Source organism: Acanthaster planci, linkage group LG08 (genome assembly GCF_054643075.1).
Source record: "Acanthaster planci isolate LZ-2023a linkage group LG08, COTS_SCS, whole genome shotgun sequence".
Classification (NCBI taxonomy): domain Eukaryota; kingdom Metazoa; phylum Echinodermata; class Asteroidea; order Valvatida; family Acanthasteridae; genus Acanthaster; species Acanthaster planci.
The window spans coordinates 15,615,966-15,639,330 of NC_141784.1; the positions used below are offsets into that span (position 1 = coordinate 15,615,966).

The following is a 23,365-nucleotide window of genomic DNA, read 5'->3' on the forward strand; positions in this document are numbered from 1 at the left end:
TCGAATAGAAATTGACATTTGCAGTATTTTTTAATGGGGTTATTTATGCTTACCTGTTGTAGTGTCATTCAGCATTTGATGTGGGATCCAGGATGGGTGTCTTGAGCCATGACCGTATAGGATATATCCTCCGTGGCCACGGCTCATTACATAGCCTGTGTCCCCCACAATCACTCCATGGAGCCCGAAATACAAAGGTAACATAAGGGTTTATTCAATAAAGGCAATTTTAAAGATCTGCTGTTTCTAAAGGGCAAAGGTGTGTTCAATGAAATACATGTTCACTGAACACAAACTCACACATAGCTACATGTACATGTATTGAGCATGATGTAGTTCATGAGTGCACATTTGTGCACCCAACACACATTTGTTGGTGCATGACATGGAAATTCCACCAGTAATGTCAAAACAATGGAAATATTAAAGTTACATGTACTTGAATGACACAGGGGACATTCTTCAAATATCTGCAAATATTTCAAATCCAAGCAATGGTCATAATTTGTGATTATATTCTGAATACAGTTTTACACAGATTGCCATGTATCCTTGTCACAAATTAGTTGTATCAATCTGCTGCTAACCTGCCATCATTAAACATGTTGCCAATGACGCTGCCATGGAGGATGGCACTATCATGTGTGCATCCTGGCCACCGTGCTACAACATTGGTGATGATGAAGTTGGCATTGCATATCAGCTGTATATTAATGCTGTGATAACCTTTACGGTTCACATTCATGTACAGGTGCTCATCATCGCCCATGGGAGCATTGTGCAGACGTATGTGGGTTCCATTTGTACTGCACCCACCACCTCTGGAAACCCAGCAATGGCAAAAAACTCTTATTGTGCCTAAGTGACATCTTGCTGGTTGGTAGGAAAAGAGATGACCCTGTTGGTTAAGCCAGGGATAGCTGTGGAGACGCAATGAACGATTCTACACACAGAAGCTATGATGACATCATGGAGATCACCATGGACTGTGTAGAACGATCCCGTTGCAAAGAATCGCAGTGCAATCAGAAGTTGCGTCTATGCAGAGATTGCATTGCTGCCCTGATTAGAAAAAAAATTAAAATATCAGCATATCTGCAGTTGGGCATATAATTTTATAAGTTGGCAAAAATTAATAATTACACAAACGTCAGTGCAAAGGCATTCCACTCTTTTTCTTTTGAAATATAAATTAGCAATTGACTATTTTATTAGTTGATGAGTTCTCTCTTTGTTTATACCCCATTCGATATTTCCTAATCTAAGATAATAAATGCAACTGTCAGTGTTGTTCACTGGGTCAGTGTGAGTTACTGGAAGTTTATTTCTTGTAGTACCTTAAAAAACATAGATTTTTATGAGTCATCAACATAAACATACAAACAGGTACAACCCACGAGCATGAAAAGATTTTACAAAACTGTGTATTTTAGTCCGCCACGTCTACCACTACGCTACATTATCTATAGGTTTTGGTAAGTGCATGATCCCTTCCTATTGCCTAGCCTATGTAGATATATCATAAATAAAAACAGCCATGGGAAGATACTCGAAACGTATCCCAGTGTCCCTTCCCTTTCTGAACAAAACCAAAAAATTACCACAATTATGAAGTACACAAAATGCTTGGCCTCCCATTTTTTAAAAGAAATTATCTGTATAACCAGCCTAGCCTATAGTATTAGCAAAAATATAATTATGTCAAGCACTATGATTTTGATTCATTATCAGCTGCTTAGACTCAATTGTTATGTGGTCTTTATCCTTCCTCCATGGTAAGAACCATCATGACCACAATGGAACCACGATTTCATTTCAACAAAATTCAAAACAATTAATTTTGAGTCTGAAAAACGTATGTGCACAAGACAATAAAATGTCCCAAATTTGAACAACATGGGAAAAAAAAGAAAAGAAAAGAAAAACACTCCCTTTAGAACAGATAGGCCTCCCTTGTTGAGCTTGTTTCATTCACTGTGTATGGAAGACCATGAAAGTTGATGGACTTGACTGGGTGACGCCATTACATCTTATTATCAACTGACGAACAAATAGTGGCGCTTATTTAGTTTTCAACCAGTGATGGTCGGAAGTTGTGTCAGATAATCGCAGCGCTGATCGTGTCGTAACTTTTCTGGAGTTATTGGAGTCTACCATGTCTACTGGCAGGCATCATCACAGACTTTTATTAATGTAGGCCTAGACATACTTTTTGTGAACAAGGTACATGTACATGTATGTTGTTACCTGTGTGGTAGGCTCAATTTCTGGCTCAACCCTTTGAAGAGGCTCGAAATTCCCATTTTGTGTGAATCTGTAGTGCTGCTATATCTCTTCCTCCGTCAGAGAATCTAAGGGATTCTTTCTGTCTCTAAATATTCTTTCTCTTCCAAGAGCTCATCTAGCCTCGAAATTAGCAAGCATAAGCACCATTGCTGAAATGATTCTTCTATGGTTCAAAGTTGTGAGTAATGATGTCCCAGTGACTCATCTTAACTTACGATGTGCTGCTAGGAAACTTACGATGGGTTCAACTCATCTTAAATTTCTTCAAATCATTTGTAAGAATCATCCTAAGTCCCGATGGATAATCCATCATAATTTAAGACACGATTGATCATATTCCCTAGTGAAATCGGCCCCAGGGCAAATAACAAGAATGATACATCACAATTAACATATGAATATAAGTAAAATGACAAATATATAATGGCAGGAGTATGTAAAACAAAAATTATTATCAAACATTAAAACCCAAATACAATGAAACAAGTGTTCCGCTTTCAATGAAAATCAGTCATCAGAACATAAATTCTTAGCGAGTCAATCTAAAAATTCAAAAATTAAACAATATATTTAATTTTTAAGAGATTCTCACAGTGTTTAATGTAACAAAAACAGCAGAGTTGACATTGAATCATTGACGTAATAATTCAATTTCACCTCTACCTTTTCTGTGTCTAGGAAGCCAATTTTGATCTGTAATTTTTTTCAAGAACGACCAGTAAAGTGTCTGTTCTTTTTAAGAATTCTTAAGAATGTACAATTAACTGCACATTCTTAAGAATAACACTTATTCTGAACAGGGTGATGTCACAAGTATTGTTTAATGATATGACAAGCATCTTTTTGCTTTACCTCAAAAAGTCCATGATTGGCAGCTTCTTGTCTGAAGTCTTCCACACTTCCAAGAATACTGTATGGAATGATGTTACCACTCCGATCAAATCGTGGCCCAACCAAACCTTCAAAAGTGAATAAAAGCTTTACTTAATGTGAATACATTTGTCACATGCTATTACACACAATTTAGGAAGCCTTTATACTACCCAAGAAGATCCTAGTTGGTGTCGTCAGTCTTTACTTTACCACTTTGAATTACAACATATTTATCTCATGGGTCAGGTTTTGATGACTTTCATGGAGCGATTTTTTGACATGTTATTAGAGTGTTAATGCAGTCTGTCTTCAGACAAAGTGACTCTTCAGACAATTGTCTATGCCAAATTTCCAAACAACAAAATGACTGGGAATATTCTATTCCCCTAGACGTGATGCCAGGCAATGGCAGGTTGCTCCCTTGCTAAGGTGCTCATAGTTGATTCTACGGTTTCATATCTTTTTACCTAAAGGGAGGGTTTGTCTGTTTGAAGGGAAAAGGGAGGTGAACAGATAATTCGTCCCCAGAAATTCCTAAGATTACTACTACTGATAATAATAATGATTAATTTATAATGCACAGATTCCACATACTGTATTCAAGTGTGAACTACATTAATATAAAACATGACAAAAGTTAAATACAAAACCACACAGTAAACTACTCAGCTACAACATAATATACACATTAATATTTCACAACAAACGAAGTTAATTCATTGAAAACCAGTCTTAAACAGATGCGTCTTAAGTTTAGTTTTAAAAAGATTGAGCTGTCTAGATATTGGAATGAAGTTTGTTCCATAAATATTGTGCTTCATAAGAAAATGCCCTCATCCCTATTATTTTCAACATTCCTCCTTAAGGATATTCTAATTGGAGGTTACTGTTTGACCACAGTCTGTATTGAGAATTGTTTTTGATGGTTAAAAGGGCAACCGCACTGGCAACCAGTGCGGTTGACGAAGTCTTGGGGTAATATGAGTTCGTGATGATGCACCATGTACAAGCCTGGCTGCTGCATTCTGCACTCTTTGTAGTTTGGCTAATTGTAAATGGGAGACACCACGAAACAAATTGTTGCATGGTGCATAATCAAGACGACTAGTTATAAAGGCATGAACTAAGACAGCCAAGGTACTCCTAGTCAAGTATTTTCTGACACACCTAATATTATGAATGTGATAAAATGGCAAAGAACATATTTTAGCAATGTGCTGATCAACACATACATGTAGTTGAGAATCAAACCATGATCCCAAATTACATACACGTACATTGATGTCGATATCTTAGCAATTCCAACTGAAAGGTCAAGAGTATTGAGTTTAGCTAACTGCTGTTGAGTACCGATAATAATAAACTCAGTTGTAGCATCATTTATCATCAATCTATCTTGCAACATCGACTCTCCTACATCATGGATATAATTCCCCATAGCAGTCACAGCCTGATCAATAAAATAAATAGGTTTAAACGATAAATACTCCTCCCCACAGAAATGTGGGTGAGGTCTGTTGTTGAATACATACCCCAAACAGTCACTAAATATGCAAATCTGATTCAATTCGCAAAAACTTCTAATCAACCAAAGAGCGACCTCTAGTCCTATGATGCATAGCAGAATGGCCGCCATGTTCGTCCTTCTTTCCGGTATTATAACCATCTGAGCCAAAAGTGGGAAAGGATGGGAAGGAGCCGACTGTTTGGGGTAGGTATTCAATAGCAGACCTGTGGGGGAGGAGTCTTCTGCTTTCAACCTACCCAAAACAGTCGCTAAATATGCAGAGTAGCACCGAGCCCTTGGAGGGGGGTGTGGCGAGGATGTACTGCATAATGAAATGAAACTGTCCAAACTTTATTGCGGACTCACCAAATAATGGAGTTGTTATGTTGTTCCAGTGGTAGACCACTTTGATGAGGAAACCTTCGGCATTCATGTGGCTGATGTTAGGACAACTCTGCCATGTGCAGAGTCCTTTTGCAGAACATCGGTGAGGTAGCATGTGGTGAAAGTAGATGGGGTCTTCCAGCATGCTGCCTTGCTTATTTCCTCCACTGGTACGCTCCTGAAGTAGGCCCAGGATGTGGAAAATGCTCGGATATCATGAGCTCTGATGAGGCATAGTGTTTTATTGTCCACAGAGTTCAGCCAATCTGGGTTGGCAAACTTGATAGCCAAAACTGTCCATCTGGCTATAGTGTCTCTGGTCACAGCTCGGTGAGGTTTTATTGTAGTGATGAAAAGCTGCAAAGTTGTACCTCCCAGTTTTCTGGTTTTGACTAAGTACCATTTAAGAGTTCGCACAGGGCACCATGGTTTGTCATCGGGGTTCACAGTGTGTTTGGTAATGTCTGGTACAGAAATGTCAGGAGGATGGAAGGAAACTGACTGGTTCTTGGTGAGCAACCCCAGCAGTGGGATGAGACGAATGTCATGGGATTCCCATCAAATGTGGCCATCTATGATGGACAATGCTTTCAATTCACTGCCACGCCGTGAGGTACATGTAGTAACTCCTAGTAGAAATGCCAGTTTCACTGATGGGTTGATCAACAATGCGTCGCTAAGAGGTTCAAAGGGAGGACCAGCAAGCAGTTGGAGAACAGCTGACAATTCCCATGAAGGGATTAGTCTCTTAGTCGGGAGACGCTCAAGAAACATTCCCCAGAGTAGATGTTTAAAAGCAGTACTGTCGGACACGGTCGAACCATCTGGGAAGCTATCGCGTATAGCCGCGATGATTGACCAGTAGTTACAGATAGTTGAAACCTGGAGATCTCATTGAACAGGTGTATGAAGAAGTCAGCTATAGCAATCACAGAAACTTCAGTCAGAGCAAGACCTGTCTCTGAACAGGAGGGTAGCACGCCTTGGAAGTTCTTCCCTTGAAGCTCCTCTGGGGTGGTTTGGTAGGTCGAGAGGAGGATGGATGGCCAAATTCGTCTGGTAACTGAGCTGATGAAAGAGGCAAAGAACGAGAATCACCCTGACATGGAGGTCTGAAGGGTCGAGCCCGGCAGTCATCAGGACAGGATTGGCAAGGTGGAGCCGACAATGGAGGTTCAAGGAAGCTAAGTTTATGTGTTGTGTCAATGCATTTAACTTCTGACTCCATCATCTCCATGACTTCCCAGCAAAAAGGTCTTTGCCATAAAGGAAAAGTCTTGAAGTCTTGACTTGACTCCATCATAGGGAATGTTCGTGGCATCTAAGGTGTTGGATCGGCACGCAGAAGTGGCTAAAACGGAGATTTGAATGAACTGCTCAAAGACAGAGTTGACGTTCTCATCGAGCGCTTGAAGTGCGACAGCTGCCAAGTCCGGAGTAACTGGTGGATCTTCGTCACACCCTTGGGCCAAACATAGAGGAGTGCCATAAACGCGGTGCAGCAAACACCATGTCATAAGGCTTTGTTGAGTTTAACAAGCGTAGACTCAACAGAACACTTGTCTTTGTCTTTAAATGGAGACTTTCCTGTAGGCTTGTGAGCATCGGAAGAAAATTTATCTTTAGCCTTCGTTGGAATCTCAGGGACAGAGAAGAAAGTGTCAAAGTCCTCCCTAGCAAACTGGAAATAAATTTAGGCCCTGGGTGGGTATGGACGCCATTGTTTGGCACCAGCGGAATTTAAAACATCTCAACACATGAGCGGTCAAGTGGAAGTTCCGAGAAAATTGGCATTGATGCCTCCAACCTAGTAGGTTGGCGCTTGAAGGAAGCATGTGAGGAGGCCTCTGCAGTAGACTGATTAGAAGGCAGCCCTAATATGTGGATCATATCTTTCTGAAAAAGACGGAGCCGTGTCTCAGGAGGGTTAAGATTGGCTGCTGAGGAGATATCCTCATCTTCAGAGGACATATCCCATTCCATCTGGAGTTGATCAGAGGAAGGAGGAACGTCGTCATGTCTTGCTGAGTGGCCAGGGGCCGGAGCAGGAAGTGGGCTGTAGTCTGCGCTGGAACCTGGGTAGTCAAAGGAACGAAACCATCATAGGAAGATCAGATCTTCAATGAATGCAAGTTCGGATGTAGATGCAAATGTGGATGCGGATGCATATCACGTTCTGCAGGCAAAGGGTCCAGATCTGGAGCCGCTGCCAGGGGAGCAGGATAGAGGTCTAGACGGCTGGCTATAGAGGAGAGCTTCTCTGAGAGCATGCAGACCGCTACCCCATAGAAGAAGACGAAGAATGCTTGCGCTTTTTGTATACAGGAGAACTAGTTGTAGAGCCAGTGGTTGAGGCCTGGTGAGCTGGGGCATTAAAGGCTTGCCCAGACTGCAGTAAGGATACAGCAGGAGAGGGCTGGTGAACTGCAAAGGTAGACGCAATCTTCCCAGAAAGGCCCAGAAGGTAGCCAGAAGTCGGGGTGATGTAAGGAGATTGAAAGTCCAGATGGCACAAGAGGCCGGTGGGCTCTGTTGTCCTGGGCACGGGTGGTGGTGTGCCCACATGGCCTGGTATTGTCTCTGCAGGGACTGCTCCGGAGACCAGCGTTACGTTGTTCCGTGGAGAGTCAGCATCTTTGTCACAGCCGGGTGCCTCGGCTGAAAGGGCTGATGCAGATAGCACTGGCGGCGTGAGGCCGCTCCAGCACGTGGTCTTGTGAGCCATGCCAATGTTGGGTGTTGACCACGGTAAGTGTTGGCAAGAGCTTGTTGTTGGCCAGCATCACCCATTCGGAATGCATGGGAATTGGGATGCAGAAGTGTTGCATCCACACCCAGCTAGCAGAGGAAATTTCGACCCTGAGTGCAGCACCACTGTGCACTATCGTTGACTGCAATGCTTCAGTGTTACATTGGGGAAATGAGCCTTCGGATATCGCACGCACTGCAGCTCAGACCCTTGAAGCATGGCATGGACTAACCCTGAACTGAACCAAAGATAGTATTGCCAGCAGGGATTAGCCACGGAATCACAAGCTTAGAAAGATGCCACTTGATCCTCAGCAGATCGACTCCTGTCTATGTGGGGTCGCAGAATTCGAAACACTCGCACTTCCTCGCGAACCCCAACAAACCTAGGGTCGCCCTGTTGACCCTGTATATACCAAGGAAAGAGGGGGACCACGGTATCAGATCGCTAGCATTGCATCGTGGAACCCCAACAATGCCAGGGTCGCCCCACTGACCCTATGTATCGCTTGGTAGTACAATAGTGTGGAGTCAACAATCTATAGAATGCACACATATGAAAAGAGAAAAATACCAACAAAACAAGAAAATACACACATTTATTACAATGCGTTACGGTTTGATCACAATATTACAAAGGTGTGGAGGTGAAACAGAAACTCAATAAATTCGAAGATGTCAAAAAGACACATCCGTTTAGAATCACGCTAAGGAAAAGAATGAACATGGCGGCTATTCCACTATGCATCATGGGACTAGGGGGCACACTACGGTTGATCAGAAGTTTTAGCGAATTGAATCAGACACAAAGGAATTTGCATACTGAGCGACTGTTTGGGGTAGGCTGAAAGCAGAAGACCACACTTTTATTAATTTTGGTCAATGGTGATAGGGTGTTCTGTTAAAATTGGTTGCCAAGTGGCCAAGAGTGAACTGAGTTTCCAAGATTAGCTTGCAACTTTGTGATGAACAATCTTAATGATTTGCCATCAAATGTTCCCATTTCAAATCACAACTTTCTAAACGTTATGAAAGCAAGCACAGGATTTCCTTTCTCACTGATAAATCATTTCAAATGGTAACAGTGCTTGTGCTAAGAATTCAAACCTGAATGACCCAAAAACACTTTTTTTTTAGAGAGGCCCTGAGGGACTTTGGTTGCCTGCACTAGGGTTGCAAACATGGTTGATTTTACATTGTTTTCAATGGGGCTTGAATTACTTCAGCGCACCCCAGAGGGTGTACTGCATCTAAACCTCAACTGCAAGTCCTGCATTCACATTTATGCAAAATCCTGAAAAAACTACCTGACAAAGCCATACCAAACAGAAAATCCATATAACCCAAACACATTTCTAACAAAACCTGGAAATCCGGAAAAATACAGACAAGTCTCACCCCGAGTTGACAAATTAACTCTTCACCCAGCTGTTAATTATGCAACGTTTTTGGATGTACATGTATGTTCAATTACATGTAAGGGCAGGGCGAGGAGGTAAGCACTAACAAAGCAGATATATTTACAAAACATCAACATCGGAAGGGGTTGATGCCCTAATGCCCATCTACCAAAAGAATTAACAAACACAATGTGTGTAACAAATTACATGTATATGTACCTGTCGAATCCTCTAGTTTGAGAGCAGCATAAGGTGGAGCTGGCTTGGCAATTAAGATCTGTTTGCTTCTTGGTTTATCTAGTTCTGCCTGGGGTTTCAGCTTCCGTACGGTGACTTTGTTGCTTATTATCTCTTTACAGCTAGCTGATGAAGGGGGCTTGGGAACGCGTACCTGTGCAATTGAATGAAATCACAACAGCAGGACTTTTTTATCAAGGCAAAATATTTCGCACAAGTCAAACAATGAATTAAAAAATAGGAACCTATGAAGGATCATCTCCGCAAAGCTACTCAACATCCAAAAACTAAAGTTAGGACACACAGCAAAATAATACATGACTTTACTGGCAATTTCACTGCAAGCTCTTAAGCTTGCTGCAAGAGCTTGCCTGGCTGAAAGCGAGCTTGCAGCCATTTCTGTAAGGGTTGCTTCAAAACCTTTAGTAGCCGGTCCCCCGCAAATCACTCTCTGCATGGATGACTTTCTTTAATCGCGCCATAAGTTGATTCTTTTGCTTTGATAAGCTGGAGGGTGAACAGAAGGCCATGCGCAATTTGCCACGTATTTACATGTACCTCAGTGCAGGTTGGATGACGTCTACATTGTATTGTGACTAAGGTCCAGGGTATAAAAGTCCTCCTACTGTGCGAAAATGTTTTCAACCTTTTTTGTCTCACATTTTTAACAGACGAAGACAGTTCAAATGTCGTTCACAAGTGCCTTATATCCCAATTTCCATAAATGCTGTGATGAATTTACTAAATATGCCGGCGGACAACATATTTTGCAGAAAATTTTGCAAAACTCCACGCTTTCCCAAGCAAGCCTGATTGCTATTGCAGCCTAAATACAGCCTGTACGTTTGCAGTCCAATTGTTGACTCTTTCTGGTGGCCATGTGACCGCAATGAAGGAAGCTTTGTGCATGCCGTGGCTAAGGCCTGGCTGCTGCCTGCCCAATTTCAGCACTCCTGTGCTACTAACATGCAGACTGTCCAATCACAGCCCATGGCACTCGAATGTTGTGTAAAAAGGAAAGGCAAGGGAACGAAAAGACAAATAAAGCCACACAAATTTTTTGTAATGATTTATTTCTGTGCTTAAACATTTTAAATGCAAAATAGTACACCCTCAAGCGATTAAAAAGGAGTGATCATGTGGCCAAACAGGAAAATCCCTTGGCTGGCTGGCCCCGGTCAAGAGTGAGAGCAAGGAGCTGTGTGCGTTGCTTATGCGGTGTACGCCGAAAGAAACAAACAACATTAAAGAATTGTCACAAACAAGAACAGTTTTGGTGATACACAGACTTGGTTACCATACTGGATTTTTTCCTTTAGAGTGATTTAGAGCGCTGCTGCTTCACAGCGCTGAGGGATCTTTGGTACAAGCTGCAGGGACATTTCTTCAGTGTGAGAATCAACGTATAAGCCACAACTTATTTTGTAAAAATTATTACAGTGCCATGGTCAGCTTTCCCATAGTTGCAAGACATGTTTATACACCATACGAATGCAAAGTAGTTTGATGTCATGAAGCCTTTGCTCTGGAATTCGCAAGAGTTGAATTGTATTCAACACAAAAAGTTGCCCTACCATCACAAATTTTTATGTACAAAGATACCGGTACCTCTGTAACTCGAACAATGCCCATACCATGATATCCACTTATTTTGAAGTTTCTGAAAAAAAAACACAAACAAAATGCTTCGAACAGAATTGAAAGTATCGTAAGTCTGAGGTTAAGAGTCATTACTGCCGAGCACATTTCTTTTCTCACTGGGACCACTTGTAGCCACACTGCATAAACCAACATTATCTGAAACTGCAACAATTCCTGGCTTTCAAGCTACTGAAGCTAGCCTGATTGTAGACCAGTAAACAGGGCATTTGTCAGCCACAATCATTATAAAAAGTTGCTTTTCTAATGAAGAATATCTTAATTTAGAGAAATTTAGTTCAAAATAAGAATTCAAGTTAATTAAAAAGTAGAACTTGCATAAATTTGACTCGACTTTTTCAGCTGTACAGCGAGCTATCAGTGGCAATTACACGTACCCTTGAGTATGGCACACCGATGCCCTGTCAATCCCATTGACCATGATGCTTCCATACACATTTCTTCCAATGTCCCTTATCACACAAGTACTACTTACAAAAACAGAACGGGAGTGTTGCAGAGTTCACATCACCCTGTTTTGGCTCCGACAGTCGTGGTTCTGCAGGTAAGATGAGCACTGTAGACACCCCTCCCCTCCCATAGACATGTTGGGAGTGTCTACTAGAGAATACTTACCTGAGAGCAACCCTTCCTCCCTCCCACATGGACATTCGATGCAGAACTCCTGCCACACACATAGAGCTCATAAGATGGCGGGCATGCTACAGGGCATGGTGGGTAGTCTATTGTGTGAAATTTTAGCTGAAGTACTGTGCCAACTAGGGAAATATGCATCAATAGAGGAACTTCACCGACGTCATTAACACGTGATTTGTCGCCATATTGGCCGTCAAGTGGAGGCACTGCAGTGTGTTTACGTTATGCAGGCTTGGCGCAAAATATTAAAAACAACTGAGATCGTATAGCACTGAAGGGCGAAACTGAGCTGAGACATGGCGAGTTCAAGTGAGCCGAACGTCTTATCAGACATTGCTGATAAACTTGAGGACGTGCAGAGGACGTTCAGTTGTCCACTTAAATGACTTAAAGCAGTACCATACTGACCACCTTGGATATTTTGATTGTGATTATAGTTTAAAAGCAAAGGCAGGTAGAGAATTGAAATAATTGCAAATAAGCCTGTACTTAGGGGAACTAATTCAGGAGTGCATGCTGAAATTTTTCAGGGGGAAGCCGGGCCTAGATCAGATTTTATTTAAATGTCACAAGGGACACAGATAATGCACACTGCGATTGGAAATGATAACTCATGTAGTTTATTATTTTTAAAATTTTTTTTAATGGTGTTGGGGAGTGGAGTTCCCCCAGGGGAAATATGGCCTATTTCGTTTCTAGAACCCATCACTATCAAATTTGAAAATGAAAAATAATAATTTCATCTCTAAACCAACCCTACATGTAAATCCTGCCCATGTCTTTCAATTGTTAATTTCATGTCCTCTCTTTGTACATGTATATCTTTGTATCTCAGGAGTGAGAAACACTTTTCTCAGTTTTCTCTCAGGTATTGCATTCCAAAAGGCTGAACGAAACACCCTGTCTGCATGGATAGCCATACATGTAAAAGCAGAGGATAAGGTCATATGTGCACATTGCTAATGTTTGGCTGGTCTTGGAGAATCCTGCTCGCACATCTCAGCAGCACTTTCCGCCATTGAAACTGGTGTGAGGATTCGCACTGGAATCACATGTACATCTATAGCATGCAGCTGGCTTTCTCTATCATCAAGCAAAAACACTGAGTATGCTGAAACACATAACATTGATTTTAGAAGTCCAAGTACAAAAATGAAGAAAGCATCAAGTGCCAAACCAAAATCTAATAACTGTGTCACAGGAGTAAAGAGCATAGATGTATCACAGACCTACGACTCTTTCTATGAGAGACTTCATCAAGCAGGAAGCCGCTCGGTAGTCTTATTGCTTTAACCAGCCTATGCAAAAAACTACACTCCAGAGTCAAAGATTCTACCGGGCCCTTCAACAGAACTACATCATGGCACAAATCAAGACATGGGGTTGTTATTTATTGAGGGCAACTGTCAGCTTTAGCTTTATCTCTTTTTGGAAGTTGTGGTGGCTCTAAAAAAGAGCCGTTTGTTTTAAGACGCTGATGACAATTGCTTCTTGAAAAAGTCAGTGATCTTTCCCTGGATGGTCCCCCCATGCTGCTCCTTGGATAAGTAGTTCATGATGTTAGCTGCACTGTTGTAGATTCCATCCGTCATGTTGGCCCGAGTGCAAAGGAAGTGTTGCACTTGGGTCATCATGTTGATGCACTGCCGGACAGTCAGTTGCTGTGTCTGGGCCCTGGCTGCTTCCATTGCCTCGGTCTCCTCGTCGCCATTTCCATTGTCACCGGCTCTCTCTGATGTTATCTCGGCAAAAATCTCCTTCTCACTTGGCTCGTCTGACACCTGAAGATCCATGTAAGCTGATGCATAATCTTGAAATATGACTGGCAGGTTGATGTGTTGGGCAAGACGTTCCCAGATATTATCAGGGCGGCCATCTTCGTCTTGATCTTGGTCTTGCGCTTGGTCTTGATCTTGGTGTGGTGCTCGTTCAATTAAGCCTGCTTTCTGGAAGCAGTTTGCAATGCTGTCTTGCTTGACGGCTCCCCACGCTGTGTGTACCATGTTAATGGTCTCCAATACGTTGACAGGCTGAGGTGTTTCCCCGGCATCGTAGGCAGACAGAAGAGTCTGTAGCAGCTTGCAACGGTAATGAACCTTCATGTTCATTATTATACCTTGGTCCATAGGTTGGAGTTGTGATGTTGTGTTTGGTGGCCGGAACTGAAGAGTGATAGAGTTCAGGTGGGGCACTTTCGGATGTGCAGCGTAGTTGTCAACGAAGAGAAAAACTTTCTGTTTCTGCCTGGTGAACTTCTTGTCAAGACGGCGAACCCACTGAGTGAAAAGATCGGATACCATCCACGACTTTCGGTTGGCCCGGTAGCTGACCGGTAGATAAGCTACATTCTTGAAGCACCGAGGTTTATTGAACTTGCCGATAACGAGTGGTTTCATTTTCTCTGAGCCATCCATGTTGGCCCCACATGTCCGCATTCGTGGGCCTATTCACATTGCACTGTATTACCATCTACATATTCAATTGGTTAAAGATCGGCGAGATGAAAAAGGGTTACGTTCTGTGCGCCCCTATTGTCCGTTTGTAGGAATAAAAAAGAAACCTGGCCCGTGAGTGCCGCACTTTTGAGTCATTTCACGGTGCACAATTGGGAAATCGCAGGAGTGGATTAGCGACAATTAACAATGCACTGTATCACCATCCATTCAATTGATTAAAGATCGGCGAGATGAAACAACATTACGTTGAAGTTCTTACAAAGGTGCATTGATAAGGTGTTGACAGACTGGGAAAACGTATGATGCCCGAATCGGGACAAAAGGTTTGTCGTTGACAGCTGCAGATAATACGGTTTGGAAAAAAGTTGCTGTAAATGAGTTGGGAACAATACTTTTGCTCGAATGGGGTCGGCACAAATCGTCGTTGTAGGCGGAGTCTCGCAATATCCGTGCACGTAATGACCAAATATTTCTCCATAGCAATGAATACAAATTGTTCAGGACTGGGAGAATATGCTTGTTGCATCCAGGTTATCGTTATGACCGAGCTCGTTATAATGAAAGCTGACTGTAATTACAAATATTTCACAGGATCATAAATTTTAAAATGTAATTTTCTCAGCAATTTTGACGATAGCATTATTTGTGCCTTGTCGGAAAGTTGAAGCAATGTTGAGAACAAAGATGAAAAGCCAACAAAATAATGTCAAATTGTTATCTCATACTTTTACGCTAAGTGTTCCAAATACATACCATTGGAAAGCTCTCTTTTGCTGAAATCAAGTACACCAATCTCAATTTTTGAAAAATCCGACTTTCAGCTCATTTTGTGGTAACAGGTCACAATTAGTTTTGAGCTTTGAGGGCATGTGGTGATTGTTAAGCACTAGTGTATCACATCAGGAATGTGTGCATGTTCAGTAGCCTGTTAAAGTGATGGAAATTTTCTGCAGTGGTGTGAGCTTAAGCTAAAAATTGCCAGAAATGGAAATTTCTGGAGTACGTGACACAGCCATATAAGGTCATATCATGTGATGCAAAGTAGATGCAAAGGCATTGCAGAATTTTGTCCAATCACAGGAGAGTTCAAGAGTCAACCAATGAAAGAGACTTTACTGTAACCAGCGATCATGTGCAGGGAATGGAATTGTCAAATAACCTCACTTTGTCACATCCTACTGATAAAGCAATTAACATACTAGTGTTCTGCTCTAAAGATTTTCCCGCCACCACCCCAGAACTCCACCATCAGAGGAGTTTCAGCATATTATGTTTGACGGGATACACATAGCCAATGCTCTGTTTTCAATAACCAAACAATGTGAAATTGTGGTTTTCACAAAGTTAGTTCAATTTATGTTTTTCGAATTCTTACTGAATATATTATGACTTGCACCAGTTGTAACAAGCAGTTAAATTAGCATCTTGAGGTTTCCCAAGGGCTATTCAAGTTCTGACTTTATGTTCCAACTATCAGAATGATCGACTTGCAAACATTTCGTAGGTACATGTATGTAATGTACATAATCTATTTAATGTATATGTAGAATTGAAATACTGGTGAGATTTACATCCCGTAACCCTTTGGCTTTGGAGGGGTAATAGCCTGATTCAAGAACAAGAAAAGCAGTGATCAGGTGCATCCTGCACATTAATTAAAAAAAGTAGTTTGGATCAGGTACATGTACATCCCTTATGTTATTTGAATGATTGCTGGGATCAGGTGTTTCCCACTTCTGATTCAAAATAGTTGGGATCAGGAGTATTGATTGAGCCAGTCAGGATCAAGTTTATCCTTCATGTTAGGGGCCATCCAAAGTTTTCAACATTTTCACGGTCGCACAAAGCATACAGAGAGAGGGGGTCATACGCCACATACGACTTTTCAGGTCCTGTAAAATGTAGATTTTTTTACTAGTATGCTCATTTATATGTAAAACATGAAAAATCAAGAAAAAGCTCTCTACTATAACGCGTGGTAACATGCATTCCACAGTAAATTAGCGGCTTGAAATAAGGTTAGTAAATTTTCACTTTCTCCGATAGATGGCTTCATGACAACTAGTGCAGGGCATTTTTACATACTCTATGTGCATCGTTTCATACGAGATTTCAAACAAGTTTTGGATATAAACTGAGCAACACAAGTGTATCAAATGTCCAAAGAAGCTATGACTTGGATTCAAACTGTGACAAGATCAATCCTCAAAATACAAATCTGCGAAAATGGAAATGAATGGAATCACTGAGCCTTTTTCTAAGATCAGATGATGGCATACACCATAGACCGGCTGCAGACTCAAATCCATGCCTAGAAAATCCAAAAGCCTGGACATGCGACATGCATTCTTTGTAACAAGAATTCGAATTTTGAAAACACGGTTGAATCAGCTGGGAAAAAGCCAAACTCACTCCACAAACCTCGATAATGGATTTCTGGCATGATTATTTTTATGCATGAAGAAGAGCTGATTCAAGCCAGAGTTGGTCAAACCATTCAGGTAGGTAAAGACACGGAGGAATATGCTTTTTTTTTTTAAATATGATTTTTAATGAAAAATACAGGTACAACTCTCAGTATGCAGTTTTGTGATTTAAGCAGTTACGTGTACATGTACGTGTACGTGAAGCCCACCCTATGAGTGTGAGCACACTGCTCACACAAAGTGATATCCTCACAGTCCGAGGTCATGCACATATGTACATGTAGTAGCCAATCACAGAGCAAAGCCATCAGCCCTTCCCAGTGCCCTGTTCAGGTGCTGGGCAACGTGCAAAGCAGTACAGTACTTGATAACCTTTGACATCATGGTACATCGTTTATTGACGTTTAAAAACGCGGTATCCATTTTTACCCGCATAATTTTGTCCTGGTATGATTGATGAGAAAAATGTTTCTTTATCAATAATGTGTCTAAACAACGTTCTTTTATATTAAACCTTTTTAATTAAAAACATGAACGTTTTAAAAAATGCATACTAGTACATGTACATATACTGTATCTGTATAATGGGCACTTTCCAACGGTGTACCGCTATACAGGAGTTTGTCAATATTTCATCAGGATACTGACAGAAAAATGTTGATAAGTACTAATTTGGGGCGGGAGGGCACCCTGAAAATACTAGTAGTACTCTGTGTACTTCTGTGAAAATATTGAAAAATTTGGATGACCCCTTAATTGAAGAATAGTTGGACTGGGCGTATCCCTTATGTTGGAAAAGAATTGGGATCAGGTGTATCCCTTATGTTGATTGGAAAGAATGGGATCAGGTGTATCCTTTATGTTAATTGAAAGAGTTGGGATCAGGTGTATCCCTTTGAGTCAGTGACCAGTTTTCCCATACACTGGTATTCCGACACAATGGAAAATAAAACAAAGTTCTAGGCTGTGGCCTTCAATCAAATAATGTGTTCCTGTTTCATAGCTGTCCGAGGTAGTCTCAGTGTAATTGTGAGATAAATACTTCTATGATTTGATGCACTTTAGATCTTAAAGAGACATCAAAAAACATGAAATTGTTTCTTTAGAACCACCTAGAAATATGTAAATCTCCAATAGGACTTAAGTACAAACATTGTATTCAACAATTTACCCTGAAAATTTTGGAGGTAACAGGCCTTGAACACACTCTGTATTTCTGAACATCTCAAACTTTTGTGTAGGCTCATTTTATCCGACCCTTCCCTTTGCAACAAGAGGCAACATCTAATGAATTCCAGAATGAGGATGCCATTGATCATTGACTATATAATTGTTTCATACTTTTATGAAATGTGTAGAAGATAATCATGTGACTAGAAATAAACCTATAGATAGAACTTAATGTTCAAGTGGGTGCCCACAGTTCCTTTTTGGACTAACTACACTTTAGCCTTCAGTCAAGGTGTACATGGTAGAACTTAAGCAGCATGCATAAAAGAATGGTCTTCTTGACATCATGGCTGCCCCCCCCTAGAACTTGGCGGTGCTATTCTCAAATGTTCTTTTTTTAACTTGGCATGTACATGTATGTAAAGACACTCCTTATCGATCTAATGTGAAATCTGAACTCAATCCGACATAGGGTTTTGTATGGTCATTTGCACGCCAGCCCATGTGCATTGTGCACCGCAATGGCAATAGCATACATTTTTGATTGACCTGTCTCAGAAAAATGTACGCTGTGCAAGAGTGGTATGTTCAATTTTCATAACACTGGTGTCAAAATGACTATAAATGGTTACTCTGAAAACTCCTAAAGGCTCAGCTCCTGAAAAAAAATTGGAAAAATCTTTAGGAAGGCAAATTCTGACCACCCCCAGCTCTTTCAGGGTTAGGTTAAGGCAGCTTTCGTGTTCATCTTTGGGGGCAAGTACAACAAAGTGAATGACAACTATAATTCCATGCTCGAATGAAAAGCAGTGTCAGTGTCTCCATTATGAAAATGGCAAATATTCGCCCAAATAGGGGCATACAGGATATTACATTACAAATACTACCATTGCTGAAAATCAGGTTGAGGAATGTAATTAACATATCGTGAGCAGTTCTTTTATGAGTACTGAAATTAATTTAATACTTGCCCATTTCCAATCGATACAGCTCTGCAATGGCAATAAGGTACAGAGTACTTCAGCAGCATGCACAAAAGAAAGGTCTGCTTGACGTTATATTTACTCCATAAATGAGAGAAAAATGCATATTACACCTGTTACACTTACTTTAGCTAACTCCAGATGATCAATAGCCAAAGCTCTGATATCTTCACCATCTAGAACTTGCTTCCTGACAGGAACAATGTCTTCTTCTGTCTGTGACTGATTGGGACTCACTGGTTTCTCAGGGGTGCCATCACGTTTTCTGCCAGCTTTCAGCTTGTCTAATGAAAAATCAATTAAATGAAACAGTCACATAAATTTCACCTTTCTACTATAGTTTTGCTTGTATTTGAACTATAAGCTGGCCCAAAGAAAAATTTGTTATTGTCTATGACATGCTTGTAGTCATACAGGTATCTAGTACATTTCACACATGGATAAATTTCAAATTCAGTAATCCTCATTCGTCATTTGAAAAGAGCCATGTTGGTGGGAATGTTCATTTTATTGTTAGCAAAGCGACATTAATGCATGCATTTCATAGCCATTTGTGAACCAGCAAAGTGCAGTTCCTGTCGAAGGAGCCTAAACTGCTATGAAAATATTGCCTTCCCTTGATCCTGCTCGGGGTATAGAGGGCTTCCTCAAAATTTTAATACAATTTCAATGGCTAATTTTATTCCTTTGAGGCTCAGGCAGCCTCCAACAATTTATTGCCTACAAGACAAATTCTAGTATTGGGGCCCCAAAGAAAATGTATTTCGTACGGTTGAACGGGGCAGTGAATTAGTATGAAAATTAGTTTTTAAGAACACCACTTCGCTGCATGGAGATTATGGTCGTGAGAGGTCCATGACATGGGAGTGAAGTGCCATCTGCTTACTGACAGACGACAACAATCGCTTTTTTTGTCAGCCAGTCAATTCACTGAACCATGGAATCCAATACAGACAATGCAGAACAACTCCTCATGGCATTCCAAAGCACAACAAATGAACTACAAAACACTATAAAGAAGTCATGTGCTGTACTACGTGCAAAAATACAACAAAGCCAGCAAGACTACTATAAAGCTATCAACAAAAAGATCAAAATGGCAACAATCACAAAACGGAAGAGAGAAGGCAACCATAAGCAATTCCACTTCAACAAGGAGCTTCTGGAAATCCTCGTTAAATCACAGGAAGCAATCAAAGCAGGAGACATTAGCTTGGTCTCCAGCCTCATAAACTCGGCCACCAGGAAACTTGCAAATAGGCAGAAACTGATCAGGCTTGCAGATACAAGCGAAGGTGGTTGGGAGACCATTAAGCAATACAAAATTAACAATCTCGCCTTGGACTCGGAGGACGAAAAAAGGATTAACCGTGCTGCGTAAAGAGCTCTAAAGAAGATAAAAGCGAAGTCCCAGAGAGGAAGCAATCGTTTTCGTCCCTACAGTGCCAGTGCATCTCGTCCTGTTCCTTCCAACTTCGTGTACATCCAACCCAGGCGTCTTCTACAGACACACCGCTACCGTTCCAGCATACAAGCAAGGACAGGAGCATGCTTCACATGTGAATCAGCGGGACATAGGAGAATAGAGTGCCCCCTCTCACAGCCAGGCAAGAGTAATGCGCCCCACACTTGTGGGACGCTGGAACCTTCTTGAACAGGGCAAGATTTCAAAGTGCAAACGTCCAGCAAAGACGAGATAATAGAAGATAAGTATTCAGACTTTGTCTTCATAAAGCATGAAGAGTTTGAATTTGAGCAAGGTGATGTTGGAAAAAATTTACTATGTATGCAGGAATATTGCATTTTGGCAAAATAACTGTGATAACACATTTATATTAGATGTTATAAATACAGGATACAAAATTCCATTTAAAACTCTACCAGTTCCATCTGTCAAGGCAAACAACCGCTCTGCTACGACGTATTCCCAATTCGTATCAGAATTGATTTTACAGCTTTTGAATGAAGGTAGAATCGCCCAATGCAATGATGAATCAAAAGTTATCAGTCCACTGTCAGTCTCAGTTCAAGGCAACAGTAAAAAGAGGCTCATTTTAGATCTGAGACTAGTTAACTTATCAGTGCATGTTTGGAAACAATCTGTCAAATATGAAGATCTCAAAACGGCCAAAACATATTTAAGCAAGGCAAGTACCTTTACTTATTTGATCTCAAATGCGGTTATCACCATGTTGATATCTACATTGTATAATGAACACACGGAATACTTGGGCTTTTCTTGGAATGGTCAGTACTTTAAGTTCACCGTATTGCCTTTCGGCCTCACATCTGCGCCTAAATACATGTATTTTCAAAAGTCATGCGCTGTCTTGTGAAAAAATGGAAGAGTGAAGGTAAAACAATTGTCGTGTATCTACATGGTGGTTTGGGTATTGTTGACAATTTATAGGAAGCAAACTAAAATGCTAAGGAAATTCAGGATGATCTATACAAAGCTGGATTCATTGTGAACAAAGAAAAATCGCAATGGGAACCCAAGTTGTCTTGCCCAATGGTTAGGTTTCATATTAAACACTGAAAATGGTATAATCCTCCCACTCCCAAGAAAAATTCAACGAATCCTATATACAACCAATGAGTTGGAGAATTCCAAAAAGGCATATGTCAAGCTAATTGCGAGCCTCGTAGGGCAAATTACCGGTATAGCATTGACACCTGCATTAGGAAATGTTACAAGATTCATGACCAGGTCTACTGTATGTTGCAGTATATTCAGTTAGCCTCCTCTTGGCACAGTTAAGTTTCTTTGTCATTTGATAGCGTGAATGAATGGTCATTCTGGAAAAATATAAACTGTGGAAGACCAGTCACAATAACACTTGATACTCTGTACGATGAAGTTGTCTTTTCGAATGCAAGTGACATACAAGTAGCAGGAGCAATTTATATAGTAGGTGCAGGAGATATGGTAGCAAGAGGAGCTTGGAACTGCACATAAAAACAGAAAAGTAGAACTTAAAGCAGTGGAAATAGTGCTTAAAAGCTTCACAAGTGCCCTTGAAACAAAAAGATAAAATGGTTTACAGAAAGCCAGAATGTTGTCAAAATTTAAAAATTGTGGAAGTACATGTAGGAAGTGGGAAACCAGAATTACACAATATATACATGTACATGTAGCCAAAGCAATTTATTCTACTTGTACAGAAAATAATATCTCTGTGAGTATTGATTGGATCTCATGCTCAGAAAACAAAAAAGCAGATGCACTCAGTAGAGTAGTGGATTATGATGACTGATCATTTTCAATATACACTTCTCAAACTTTAAGAGACTATGGGACCCTCATGCCATTGATAGATTTGCCAGTTTTCAAAATAATAAGCTGCCAAGATTCAATTCAAGGTTTTGGATCCCAGGATCTGACAAAGTAGACGCTTTTACTTAATTGTGGATAGGTGAAAATAACTGGTGGTTAGTCCCAACGATATCCCTTATCTCTAACACTATACTGCACTTAAGCAAGGCAAAAGGAAATCTATTCCAGAATGGCCTTCAGCTCTATTTTGGCCTCTCTTGACAAACAACCACGGAAAATTTGTGCCGCATATAAAAGACTGTGTCAAATTCTCCACAGCATATGACTCATTCTTTTATAGGAAAAGTGGTTGTCCACTCTTCGCAGAGAGATACCCAAGTTTAACATGTTAGCTCTAAGGTTATCATTTATCTATGTTAGAGACTTGTCTATACAGTGTGTATAAAACTGGTTTTTAAAGTTGTATACATGTACAACCCCTTCCTCTAAAAAAAAGTAGTAACAATAAGAAATAATATGTATATACGTTCATGCGATTATATTGAAGTTGCGGACTTATAAAATAACTAAATATCTATTGGAGCAAAAAATGAAGATATTCAGATTTATGTACATGTAACATCTGGCTGTACCAACAGCTTTACAGTTTTATTAACATATGTATGCTGGATAACGTCAGATAGAGTCCGACAATAATATGTTAAAAGGGCTCCGGATCCTCCTAGTATAAAAAAAAAATTGAGGGCAGGCCTTAGACCATTGAAAATACTTGGATCTTAACCAGGCTATAGAGCCTTGATAATACTTGGTTGTTGACAGGCTGTAAAGCCTGGTTTGAAATATTTTTATGCAGGGGCCAAGGAGGAATGAAGGGAGCCAGATATCAGACCTACTGATGCAAGATCTGTTTGAAAAACTGCTGGGAGTGGTTCTGAAGATAGAGCTGATTCAACAACTACCAAATACGCACAAGGATTTCAGAGGTGGGCAAGCTGGGCCAAAACAGCCAGTACCAGTAATGCCAGCATCCCTACTACATGTCGCACTATACCGGTAACTACTGAGCCTGATAAAGTCTTCAGACACACCATCTCACATATACACAGCCTTCTACAGCATAACTTGGGCACATCGAGTCTCTTCTCTGACATCACCAACAGATCATTCCCTCCCAAAGTCAGTGCTAAAAGGAGCGAAGAGAACATTGGTCAAACCCCATAAAGGCAAAGAAGCACTCTCGCTAGAGACAATACAGAACTGTGCCAAAGGTCTCCGCTGGACTCTTCATCATTATTTGATATCAAAAACCTGACCATTATCGTG

The 23,365-nt window shown here is 40.8% G+C and overlaps 1 protein-coding gene across 9 annotated transcripts in view; it reads right to left on the reverse strand.

Moving 5' to 3' along the window:
- Positions 1-23,365, reverse strand: part of LOC110980156 (MYCBP-associated protein-like) — a 287,473-nt gene that overhangs the window by 214,298 nt on the left and 49,810 nt on the right. For all 9 annotated transcript variants that reach the window (XM_087139862.1, XM_087139860.1, XM_087139861.1 and 6 more), the window contains 3 exons: positions 18,892-19,049; positions 9,418-9,589; positions 3,139-3,245 (listed from right to left, as the gene is read on the reverse strand). In XM_087139862.1, coding sequence (XP_086995988.1) covers positions 3,139-3,245; positions 9,418-9,589; positions 18,892-19,049 — 437 coding nt within the window. The remainder of the gene's footprint in view (positions 1-3,138; positions 3,246-9,417; positions 9,590-18,891; positions 19,050-23,365) is intronic.